Raw genomic sequence first — 12,902 nt, forward strand, 5'->3', positions numbered from 1 at the left:
AACATAAAACCAAAACATAAAAAGGTCCCACAGAGCAGCAGTGGTCCTACAAAGTCCCCGCAACGTTCTTGCAGCCGTTAAATCGTGCAGACACCATCTATTAGAAAAGTAAATACAGTTTATGTGCTACAGCCAAGAAAAAGGGCAAAACCGACAACTTTCAGGTATACATACCACTCAGGCAGCGCCCTCAATCACACGCAAGAGAGGAAAAGACACACCATACCAGTGTCACACTGGGAAAGAGACTGTCCTGTTACGAAGCGGCGTGCACGCTGCCTTCCATCAGAGTTACTGCGTCGCACCGATATCAAAAGCAAACGAACAGTCAATGACAAAATGTAGCCGATAGGAAGCAAAACAGCTGCTGCTGCTACTACTACTGCTGCTACTACTACCTTACTCAGACCGCTGGAAATGGGACGACCCAGAAGTGGGCAGTATCAATGCCGACAAGTCAGAGAATGCCCCCCGCTGGACACCAAAGCCTTACATAAGGTGCCCTCAGGTGGATAATTGATTAACAGACTGAGCAGGCAACACACCCCAAAAATCAAAGCAGCTTCACAGGGAACAACCCAGGAAGGGGCACCAGCCCAATGCAGGGCACTTACACCATCACACCATCGGGCAATTTAGTAACTCCAATTAACCTCAGCATGTCATTGGACTGTGGGGGGAAGCTAGAGTACCCAGAGGAATCCCCACAAGAGAACATGCAAACTCCACACTCATGGAGCCAGGGCTGAGACTCAAACACCCTCCCAGAGGTGTGAGACAACAGTGTGAACCACTGCGCCACCGCACTGCCCCTGTACCACCGGCCCCAACCATTCGTTTCATTCCTGAAGGTTCCTCATTACATCACATATACTTCTTGCTTATCACCCAAGGTGTGTATGTTCTGTTTTCTATGTGAACCAAGAACAGAAAGTAGTAAGAAGCTTTGAGAGCCCAGCCAGCCAATGCAGGTGCAGCAGAGCAGAGAGAGCTCTTAGCGGATTAGATGGGATACTGAGGGATTAGAGGCCCCTCTTCCGGGACAGCTCACAGGAAAACAGTGTGTGGGGAACAGGTGCTGGCCAACAGTCGGAAGCAAAAAACCTGCAGTGATCCTCTGTCATCTGCTGCAAATCAGTACATCTAGGGTGCAGTCGGAGGTCAAAAAATGAATCTTGGAGAAGACGTTGGTGGTTGGTGAGTAAGGTTGTGCCCTCGTCCATTTATCAATTGAGCAATTTTTGATTCTGATCCTGGAACAGTGTAAAAATAATCATGGTAGTAAAAACACACACTGTTTTTCTGTTTAAAGGTGGAATACATTCATTTTAAAGTATTACTCCATTCAGTTGTTTGCTTATAGATGTTAATGAGCATTTCATACAAAACCAGAGAGGAATGAAGTCTGGAAATATGGAACATTCATACTCAAGTGTCCAGCTTCAGTTCCTATAACATAAGAGTACAGTAATGATTTCCAAAGTGTGAATCCTTAAGTTTGGTGCAAGCCTTTGACATCGTGGGTAATATTTGCTTTTATGTCTACTTTATATCTGCATCCTTTCTTTGTTATTTTCTGCATTAAAAACAGCATTGTTTATTTGGCTTTTTTAACAGAAATGACCCTGGGACTGAATCCGGTGAAGGGACATACCGCCCGCAGTGTGCCGTCTGTCTGCCAATATTCGCGTCAGTGACAGCAGGAGATCTTTGCATAATATTCAGGTCATTTTTCACGCCCTTACAATATGAACATTTTAACACCAATATATGCTTTACACTTGGATGCAATAGTTTTTATTTTTTATTTTTCCTGGAGGTACGTCATTTTGAGTTACATTAGTATACATTTAGTATTTAGTTATCTGTTATTTAGTATAATTTGCCATTAAGTATAGATCAGAATCACCATTTAAACACTGAGGGGTTCCTTTAATCAGACCCAGAATAACCTCCTGTTAAATCACGCTGAGTTATTAGATTCATTGCTGCTGGTATGACATATGAATTAGCATTTAATCTTCTGTTTTGTAGGGGCATGTAAGTGCACAGTCATTTATTTCCTTTTAGCCTGATTTAAGTGAATCTTCAGTCTGCTGAACAAGCAAAGAGTGTATTTCAGTTGCAATTTTTCCCATCCCATATAGACATAAAAAGTCTGAACGTGTGCCTGTTTCCCGCTAGTTGACTTTCACGAAGGCATCACTGAGAAGGAGTGGATTCTTGGCACCAAAGATCTACACAGTCAGCATTATGAGGCAGGCCAGGGACGTCAAGTCAGTATCACTCCGTGAAGATGGTGAGCACTGATTGGTAGTTATTCTTATCATGTGATTTTGGACTTCATTGCCCAAGGTCCAGCAGCATGGTGGCTCAGTGGGTGGTACTATTACCTCACACCTCTAGGGCCGGGGGTTGTAATCTTCCATTGTATGGATTTTGCATATTCTTTCCAAGTTGTATCTTCAGGTTGTCCAGTTTCCTCCTGTAGTCCTCAGACATGCAGTTTGGTTAATTGGAGTCTTGAAATTATGCCCATCAATGGACTGGCATCCCCTCCAGGGTGCACCTCTACCATTGCTGCCTGAGTGGCTTCCCTTGTAACACTGTCCAGGATAAATGGCTGGAAGATGGGCTGATGGATTTTAAGGGTTGAATGTTGCACCATGTTGCTCTGAGGTCATTGAAATATGTCCTTCAGGCCTGACTCAGATCTTGGCCACTGTAGTGGAGGAAGTGAAGCTCTCCGTCAGCAGGGATCTCAGCGGAGCCGACCTCCTCTACAGCTTGCTGAATGCCCCATGGCTTAAGTCTCTGCTTAAGGTCAGCCCACGGCAGCATCAATCACCGCTTTTACGGACCAGATGTGTCACTCACTTTTTTCCATTAGTCCACATTCAGGCTGAACACAAACCCTGCCTCTGTAGTTTATATTTAATTTGTCAATGTGCGTCAATTAGAGTACTTAAGCAGGTATGCAGTCTTTACCAGGACATCTGTTTGTCCTCCCCCCAGGTATATGAGCGCCTGCAATGGCACATGAGGGCCCCCCCTAGCCCATATCTCCCTTTTGCCTCAAGTCTCTCCCACCAGGTCAGTTCTCACTTCAACCAGTAGAGGTAGTCATACTAACCTGGGCTTGTGGTAGGCTTGGTTGCTCTCTGGCACCGCTTGTCTTACCCAGTTGTATGGGTAAGGCCTTGTGTGACATCACGACTCTAATACGTAATAGGTGATGGCTGACCTGCGAGGGGTCGCAGCCCCATCCCTGGAGGCCAGACAGCTCTACAGATTGCTCAGAGATCCTCATCTGCAGGTAAGTGGTGGAAACAGAGCATAACAAGAGGAGCAAATCAGCTACAAACCTCACTATGACTATACTTTTCCCTGTTGTCAGGGTCAGTTTGCAGTTTTGGTTTGTTTTAAACTTCTCCCAGCATCAAAAGCAATATTTTCCACCTATGTAGCTAGAGCAACAGTGTATTTATTGTGACATTAATATGAGGGCGGACTGCTTTTACAAGTCCGTCATTAGTCCGTTCTGTCCATAGGCATTTTTATCTGCCCATGACATTGTGGCCCAGAAGAAGTATGGACCGGTGTTGCATCCTCTCCCAAACAATTTGCCGGATGATGAAGAGGCTTTTAGAATTGTGTGCCTCGTCAAGAACAATCAGCCATTGGTGAGTTCTTGTTTGCCAAATCAAAGGATCTACTTGTGGGACAAAAGTTCTTTGTACAAACCGTTACATAACATTTCTGTAGTCATTCGTGTAATATTTGAAATAATTAACATGGCAGTTTGGGATTTTCTTTAAATTCTGGCCCAATCACAGGACGCAATTTACTGACCAGCACAATCTCGCTAATGGGGGACCTTTCATGTCAGCCAAAGTTTTGTGGCATCTGGGTCCAGGTCCCGCTGTTTCCCAGACCTTGCTTATGCCACACAAGGCAAACGTTTGAAGAACAATTTAAATGTTTCTCCAAGAAGAGTCTACCTGCTGTTCAAAGAGAAGGGTTAGTCTCCTGCCGTGGCCAATACCTTTCTCCATCTGCTGTGCTGTCACAAGATGACAGCGACCTTTAAAACATGACGACAAAGCAATGTATTGTGGGATGCAGGATGTAACTCTTCTGTCTCTATCTTGTCTACAGCTTTCAAATCTTTGTAATTATCCAAAAATTTAGTTTTTTCTCCATTTCCATCAATTTTGCCCTGCTTTACACTCAACAGTCCATTATAGCCATTTAGCATGTTGTGTCTTCCCTGCCGGTTTCCATGGAGGGTACTGTCGGTGTAGCCTTAGCACAGGTGGCCAGGATTCTGCCTTCCTTTGACATTGTGCACTGACGCTGGGCACTTTGCCATCTGGAGAACCTCCTGCCCAAAGGACGCAGACTGTAGACGTGCCTATTGTGTGGCCTCTCTCATTAAGCAGTAATGAATGCAGCCATTGTTTGTATTTGTTGTTTCATTTGACAACGGAAGTAGACTCTCTGGTCAATAAGAAGTTTCTCTTTTACGCAGTTCTTTGGAAGACCATCCATCCGTCCTTTTTCCATAACCGCTCATCAAATGTTAAGCCCGGGTTCTATCGTTGGACACACAGCGTACAGGGCAGGGTGCCCCTGGCCAGTCCATCAAAGTCTTTTCAAAGCTATTGTAATAAATAGCCCATTTCCTTAATTGCAATATGATCAATTTTGTTGGGCCAATTTAAACAAAGAGACGATTATGATTCTGGATTGAGCTAATTAGCATAAAACAACACAGGGGAGATGGCACAGATCCACTCAGATTAATCTATCTCATGTGGTAGTGGGCCAGAATGAGTCATCACTTTCCGAGGGACGGTCACCGCCTCACCGCAGGGTGGTATGAGTGTTGAACTCTGCATGGTATGAGTGCTGCAGAAAGAAAGCATGCTTTTCTTGGAAAGCCATTTTTTTTCCTTGCTTCTTGCGCAAGTTTTATTCACATTTGTTGTTACCTGTTTTTTTTTTAATTTTCACATTAAAGCTGTAAAAAGTATACGGGAAATATTCCTGAAGCACTCTACTCTAGCTTTCTGTCTACTTCTGATGAGAGATTCAGGTTCGGTGTCTCTGTTTTCCAGGGAGCTACGATAAAGAGGAACGAGCTGACGGGAGAGATTTCCGTGGCCCGAGTGATCCATGGCGGACTCGCAGACCGCAGCGGTCAGTCCACCTTCACTGCCCTTCTACACTCTCTCATGGTCTTTGTATTTCTCTGTGGCTGACAGGTCATGTGGATAGTATGATCTGTATCTGTGGTGTCAGGTTATACGCATTAAAATGTTCATCAAGGGTTGGGTTGCACATACTGTACAGCGGCTGTAGATTTGCTTCGCAGGTGAAATCTGATACTGTGCAGATTTATTGCTGATCCGTATTTCTGATTAAATGTAACTTTTTCTGTTGTGATTAATAACACAGGTCTACAAAAAAAATTTTCAGGTGCCAAGGTTTTTTTTAATAGATTTAGGGTATTTTGAGGGTGCCGAATTAAAAAATCCTGTAACTTTTGCTGAATTGTTTCTAGTTTTTGAGATAATGGACATCCATGAAAATAATGCATTCCCCCAATGCGACTTGTGTGTGATAACAAATGCAATATCTTTTGGTCTGTCTTTTGACTCTTTAACAGTGTCTTAGGTAATGAAATATCCCATATAATTGTTTTGTATTTCAATTTGTAGGCCTACAATGGTATAAAAGCGACTTTTTGAAGCCAGAATTCAACTGTGAATTTGCAGAGGAAAGAACTCGGCTGCAGTATAAGTTTGTCAACCCAGTCTTGGTTTATACCCAAAAAGTTCTGTCTAAATAAGTACATAAATACATTTGGGAGTTAATATGAGCATAAAGATACATAGCCATTTAATCAGATTTCCAGATAACCTTGGAGACTTCAGCAAGGAACAAGGCGAGAGGTTCCACCAGGATATGAAGGTGATGCAGGAGAGATATCAAGGCAGATGGGGCATACACATTTTCCTGTCACTTATAGATATTTTTAATAAATTTTTTTGTATGATGTTAGACTGTTTACTTACTAGTTGTAACTAAAATAAAAATATTCTTGCAATTCTTGCAATGCTTTTCAAACGTGTTGCGTTAGTTCATTAATTAATTATCTATTAAATATCTCAGATATCTCAGTCCAGCCCTCAGTCAGGGCTGGACTGGAACTAAAAAATGGCCCTGGACTTTAGTGTCCCCTACGGTAAAATTTCCCAAGGGGGGAGATCCCCACCACAAATTTTGCCTGCCTACCTATCGGCCCACCAGGAAAATGCCTGATATTCCAGATGACCAGTACAGCCCTGCACGTGAATGTATAGAACCTGCCTCTCTGTGTGATGCAGGTCTGCTCTACGCCGGAGACAAAATTATGGAGGTGAATGGGCAGCCAGTGGAGGGCCTGGAGCCAGAGCAGATTATAGAGATCCTGGTGAGGGCCCTCAGATGCCTCTGTATGTAACCGTATTAGCTCACTTCGTTTCTTACAGCTACTTGCATTAGTGTACAGGGTTTCATGGTAAGTCAATAAGAACAAATAATACAGAGAGCTTCACAGTCTGAAAAAGTGCCCATTCTGTGAGCTTATCTGGTAACCCTCTGATCTCCGATCCTTAGACTTTACAGACTTTATAAACTTTGATTTTCTTTATAAACTTGTTGTATATTCAGGCACAATCCCAGGGGACCATCACGTTCAAAGTGGTGCCCATGTCAGACCGGCCAGTGAGCAGCCAAACTTTGGTGAGCTTATATACACGCTTGTCTTGGCCCCAGCTATCATTTTAAAACATTCCTATGTTGTTCCTTTTATATCTTTGTTTTGCCTTATAATCTGACTTGATTTCTGCACTTTGCTGTCTAACAGGTCTATGTCAGGGCAATGATAGATTACAGCCCATTGCAGGACCCTGCTATCCCATGTGTGGATGCCGGCATGGCCTTTCGAAAGGGAGATGTGCTGCAGATAGTGGACCAGACAGATGCCCTCTGGTGGCAGGCCAGGAACATGCCAAGCAATTCATCCTGTGCTGGCCTCATACCCTCCATTGACCTGCTAAGAAGGTGCAGGGAGCACTTTACTATGGCATAAGTGCCATTACTGGTCACTATGACACCACATATCCAACACTTACATACAGTACAGTGTTATGTCAGTCTTGTGCCTTTCACCATGGCTGTATCTAACACTGAGGACACCAAGGTCAAGTCCTCAGTATTTTTTCTGCCACTCCAATAACTACGATCCATTATGGGGCACACCAAGGAAGGGCTAACACACTTGAACTCAGCATTTTAAAAACCCTGGCTATAGTCCTGCATTTCACATAATATTCAGACATACTGAGACACCAGTATCTTACAAACTTGCAATTGCTGATATTTACAAGCCTTTCCTAATTTAATGTGTCATATAATGTATGTGCATATTCCAATTTTATGTGCACCTGTTTGCTGGAGGTGTGTACCAGTCCTTGCATTACAGTATTTAAGTATTGTTGCATTTTACTTATACAGTTAGTGGTCCTAATATTTTATGGCATTCTGAACATTTAGCGGCTCATATAAATCGGTCAGCTTGATTTGACTTTGATTTTCCTTGTTCGATCAGAAGACAAAGGGAGATGTGGTGGTCACAGGCTTTGCAGCCGCACACCTGCACTCCAGTCTGTGAGTTGGCACTATTCTCTCACACCTCTCGGTTTCTCCGCCCCCCGTCCTCCATCCTAACTCCTCTCAACACAAAGACAGCATATGGTAGAGACAGCGGGGCTTTCCCGTGAGAGTACTGGTCCTGCTGTCTCTGTCCTTTTCCGTGAACCTAACACCACCATGCCCATGGTCAAAGCATTCCAGCCAATTAAACTGCTACTCACCGACATTACAAAGACGTGTTTTATTTTCTCTATGTCCTGTGGACCTCAAGTGAACAGCGTCGACAAAGGTGAGTGTCTATGGGTTTGCATAAATCAGTGTACATCATCCAGTGTGAGTGTCTACGGGTTTGCATAAATCAGTGTACATCATCCAGTGTGAGTGTCTACGGGTTTGCATAAATCAGTGTACATCATCCAGTGTGAGTGTCTACGGGTTTGCATAAATCAGTGTACATCATCCAGTGTGAGTGTCTACGGGTTTGCATAAATCAGTGTACATCATCCAGTGTGAGTGTCTACGGGTTTGCATAAATCAGTGTACCTCATCCAGTGTGAGTGTCTACGGGTTTGCATAAATCAGTGTACATCATCCAGTGTGAGTGTCTACGGGTTTGCATAAATCAGTGTACCTCATCCAGTGTGAGTGTCTACGGGTTTGCATAAATCAGTGTACCTCATCCAGTGTGAGTGTCTACGGGTTTGCATAAATCAGTGTACATCATCCAGTGTGAGTGTCTACGGGTTTGCATAAATCAGTGTACATCATCCAGTGTGAGTGTCTACGGGTTTGCATAAATCAGTGTACCTCATCCAGTGTGAGTGTCTACGGGTTTGCATAAATCAGTGTACCTCATCCAGTGTGAGTGTCTACGGGTTTGCATAAATCAGTGTACATCATCCAGTGTGAGTGTCTACGGGTTTGCATAAATCAGTGTACATCATCCAGTGTGTACTGTTGATATCTCTTCGACAATAGCAAATATGTTTCAAACCTGATGTTGAAATAGTTTCGAAACCACATAAAAAAATTCATGTAAAAACTTTCATGTGAATCACTTAAGAACCTGTTTTATTTTGTATTGCAGATGAAGACCTAGATGACGTTTGTTTTGAAGCAGGTAAATTACCTTGTTGTACATGTTGTACATGAATGTGTATAAGTGTCCATTAGCGCACGACTGTCTATCTTTTCATTTGTTTCTGATCAGACGTTAACCTTGGGCACACATTGGCTAAAGCTAGGTCATTTCATGTAATTGTAATTCATGCAATTGGCAAATGATATCTGCTTTTGTCATTGGTTGAAGGTCTCAGAAATGCCTACCATAGCACTAGAAACTTGGCCTGATTGGCTGTTTAGAAAGTCAGCTGTCTGCAGGCATGTTTCTTTTCATACTCTGGAGGCAGCAATGTTTGTAACATGGCCTCTCTGCCTTGCTTCTTGCTTACAGAGGAGGCTGAATGTAGCAGAAATTCTGAAGGAATCTATCTAGGTAGGCATGTAGTCTTCAAGGTTCGGATATAAGTGAATAAGGTGATTTAAATACAGCATAGCCGTTTTTATTTGCTATGTAAAGTGGACTGTAAAGCACACATTGCTTCCTGTAGTTCATCTCCATGTGGAGCATTGTTGTCTTACATTGGTGGGGTACATTTCTGAGTATTTGTGTGCAATGATGGATGTATAGTCAAGTAACACGGACAGCCGGTCGACCTTTGCAGCCGGGTTCCGGCGCAGCCTGCGCCTATGTCAGAGGAAGGCACGCAGGTCTCGCATGCAGGCATGCAACGCTCGCTGCCTGAGCAGCTGCTACAGCTCCCTGGCTAACCCCTACGAGGAGATGATGCGCTTCCAGCGGCAGCGCGAGGACAAGCCGCGCCTCATCGTCCTCATGGGTGAGACTCTGTTCAGACATGAGCACACGGGGGGTATGTATTTTCGCCACCGTGTTTTCAGGGTATTTGAAAACACTATGTGCAAAAAGATTCAAAAACGTGTGTGTGTGTGTCTCATCTGCTCAGGCCCGCAGAGTGTGGACATTAACGAGCTGCGGAGAAGACTAATTGCAATCGACCCTAAGACTTACCAAGGACCCGTGCCACGTGTGTATTGATGGTCTGTGTGTGCGCTGTGTGTTTCTCTGTAGGCCAAGGCCTGTGCTGGTGACTGATCATTCATTCGGTTATGCTTTGTTTTATTGTTTATATTGTATACAATAGCTCTGCTACTCACCTGTTCATTGTGTGTGTAGGTGTGTATATAACAAAGCACAGCAATGGCCTAGTTCTTATGACGTTAGGTTTTGTTTGCTAAGCTAAAAAGCGAAATAGCTGTTCTGCATGTTGCTCAGTTCGCCTCGCTGACGCATCCCAGCGGCGCTGATAAGCTGTGTCTCCCTGTCCTGTGCATCTGTACACCGTTCCAAAAAAAGGGTTTTTCCAGGTTTTTTTTAATGACAGTGCCACTTCTGTCCCTGACACCCTGCACAATAATAGGTTACTTAAACTTGGTTTTTTGTTGACTTGAAATGTAAGAGTTTGTCTTTCAGCAGCTTTTCTGGTTGTTTTTATCAGACACAACGCGGCCACTCAAGTGCTTTGAGAAGTCTGGAAGAGAGTACCACTTCATCAGCAGAGAGCTCTTCGAGAATATGCTGTACACCCACAGGTATTGCATTGTTCAATGATCAGGCTATTGTTATGTATCTCTGACTTTCCATTCATCGATCTTCCAAGTGCTTATCCAGCAGAAAGGGACCGTTTCTGCAGGAGTGTAGGCAGTACTGGTTATTGCCCATGTAGAGCTTCATGTAGGCTTCACTGCCAATACGCTCTGTCTGAGGCAAAGTGAAATTGGCTTGCTAAGTTGGCAACCCCCTTGAGGAGGGTGCCCTAGGCGGCCATCGCTTTCACCAAATGGGTTGACCGACACTGAGTGTGGAGCATTAGACAAGGGAATGCCCACAATGGAATGCCAGTCCATCACAGGGCAGTCCATCGTCATGAGCCTTTCAGATATCAGCGAACCTTTTGAAAGTTTTGCTGTTCAAAGAAGGTTATAAATTTACAACTGAAAACAGTACATTCCATATCTGGTCAGCACCGTGGTTTTATGTGTACAGTTATAGTTGTCTGAGCCAAATTATTTTGAATTAAATTCTAAATGTATCTCTCTTTTTCACCTAAGGTTCTTGGAATATGGGGAGTACAAAGGGCATCTTTACGGCGTAAGCATCACTTCAATCAGGAATGTCCTGGACAGCGGGAAGATCTGTGTTGTTGACATAGATCCACACGTGAGCAGAAGCAGATCAAAAAAGGCACTGGTTGTGCTGCCATTTGTTCTTTCTGCAGTAACTATTTCGATTCAGTTTTATCTATATAGTGCATTTTCGCAACATTTCATTGTCTTAAAGCTCTTCACGTTATCCCTGCCCAGTGCCCCCTGAGAGTAAGCCAGAGGTGACAGTGGCAAGGAAAAACTTCCTAATAGGAAGAAACCTTTGGAGGAACCAGACTCAAAGGGGGAGCCCAATCTCCTGGGGCCGGCAGAGGAAATCCCGATTTGTTAAGTCTTGGTGTAAATGTAGAATCACTGACAACAGGGCAGACAGGAGAGACATCACAGGCAGGAGGGAAACTAGACGTATTGTGTATTACAGGGACTACAGGCCATTAGAACGCATGAACTCAAGGCTTACATCATCTTTGTGAAGTCGCCTAGTGCTGCCCGCATGAAGCAAACTCGCGCAAAAGCCCAGAATGCTGACATCCCTCCCTCCAGGGTGAGCATTCTTATGTCAGACATCGTTCAATCTGGTTCCAATTGATCTTACTGTAAGGATTTCATAAAATATTTTCAAAGTCATTTTGTTGGGTGACAAGTGAACTTAGGCATATTGCTGAATTGCATGGTATCACACTATTTTATTAAATCCTGTGACATGGATGTAATATTGTTGTTCTGATACTGCCCTCTGGTGGAGCTGTATAAGAATACACCTGTAATAGTGTGGTGTAGTTACTCTTTGTCGATGCCTGTTTTCCACAGCACCACTTCAGCACGAAGACTCCATTCTAAAAAAAGTTTATTTACGATGAGCTACTCATTCTTGCGGTCATCTGTTGAATGTTTTTCAGAATGCAGACATCAATGTGGTTGAAGAAGCAGCAAAGATGGAGTCTTTTTACTGCCAGTTCTTTGATGAAGTGATTGTGAACAACGGAGTGCAGGACTCCTGCCTGGAGCTGCTGGAGGCCATTAGGCGTGCACAGGAGGAGCCCCAGTGGGTCCCGGCGAGCTGGCTCCGCCACACAGCAGACTGCTAGGCAGAGAGGCTGCCATAACAGGAAGGACAGAGAAGACAGGCCATGTGGGATGAGTAGAAACTGTAGGGGGAAAGAGCAAGTGTGGAATAACAAAGGTAGAGGAACATAAAGAATGAGGATATAATCCATTAACACAACAAACACGCAGGGTGATCATTGAAGTTTCATTCATTCTGTACAATAAAATGGTATGCCCCTGTGATAAAATTATTTCATTCATTCTGGAAAAGCTAATATGACAGTAGGTATTGGTAAACATGATAACTCAGAGAAACATCCAGATATGTTCATATAGGATATGGATATTGTGAAACCTTGGTGGGATAATAAATAAATATACAATAAAAATGATTTCATACTCATTACTGTATTTCAGATCTTCCTAAATTTCATTTTTTTTTCATGACAATGTGTGTATGTTTTAAAACAGATTTGTGCTTTTAAAAAAACTAGTTCAGTTTTGCAACTGATTTAAGACATTGACTATAATATACACAATATGGACAAAAGTATTGGGACACACCTCTCAGTCATTGAATTTAGGTTGTTTCACTGAGACCCTTTGGCACAAATGTATAAAATCAAGCACCTAGCTTGCAGTCAAGTTTACAAACATTTGTGAAAGAAAGGGTTGTTCTGAAGAGCTCAGTGAAGTGTGATAATGTCATAGGGTGTCACCTATGCAAATAAGCCAGTTTGTAAAACTTCTTGCCTGCTAGATATTCCACGGTCAACTGTAAGTGGTATTATTGCGAAGTGGAAGTGTTTAGTAACACAAAGTGGGAGACAGAGTGACAGACCGGGGTCACTGAGTGCTGAGGTGCATAAAAGTGCGTAAAAATTGCCAACACTCTGTTGACTCAATAGCTG

General features: G+C 43.4%; 1 protein-coding gene across 1 annotated transcript; it reads left to right on the forward strand.

Moving 5' to 3' along the window:
• The first annotated feature begins 1,072 nt into the window (after positions 1 to 1,072).
• Positions 1,073 to 12,358, forward strand: mpp4a (MAGUK p55 scaffold protein 4a). The gene is made up of 21 exons (XM_072714711.1): positions 1,073 to 1,197; positions 1,618 to 1,725; positions 2,185 to 2,299; positions 2,702 to 2,823; positions 3,016 to 3,093; positions 3,233 to 3,316; positions 3,552 to 3,683; positions 5,121 to 5,202; positions 6,393 to 6,478; positions 6,718 to 6,789; positions 6,914 to 7,110; positions 7,658 to 7,716; positions 7,973 to 7,990; positions 8,789 to 8,821; positions 9,155 to 9,196; positions 9,426 to 9,599; positions 9,726 to 9,806; positions 10,278 to 10,371; positions 10,891 to 10,999; positions 11,366 to 11,488; positions 11,844 to 12,358. The coding sequence occupies exons 3-21, from the start codon at positions 2,254 to 2,256 to the stop codon at positions 12,030 to 12,032; spliced, it is 1,821 nt and encodes a 606-aa protein (XP_072570812.1). The 5' UTR covers positions 1,073 to 1,197; positions 1,618 to 1,725; positions 2,185 to 2,253; the 3' UTR covers positions 12,033 to 12,358.
• The last annotated feature ends 544 nt before the right edge of the window (positions 12,359 to 12,902 follow it).

This window comes from Paramormyrops kingsleyae, chromosome 1 (genome assembly GCF_048594095.1).
Source record: "Paramormyrops kingsleyae isolate MSU_618 chromosome 1, PKINGS_0.4, whole genome shotgun sequence".
Taxonomy (NCBI): domain Eukaryota; kingdom Metazoa; phylum Chordata; class Actinopteri; order Osteoglossiformes; family Mormyridae; genus Paramormyrops; species Paramormyrops kingsleyae.

Excerpts from the sequence above, each read along its gene's own strand:
- mpp4a (XM_072714711.1), top strand. The coding sequence starts at position 2,254 with ATGAGGCAGGCCAGGGACGTCAAGTCAGTATCACTCCGTGAAGATG. Across the intron at positions 3,317-3,551 it reads TCAGAGATCCTCATCTGCAG|GCATTTTTATCTGCCCATGA; the intron begins GTAAGTGGTGGA and ends TTCTGTCCATAG. Across the intron at positions 6,790-6,913 it reads CAGTGAGCAGCCAAACTTTG|GTCTATGTCAGGGCAATGAT; the intron begins GTGAGCTTATAT and ends GCTGTCTAACAG.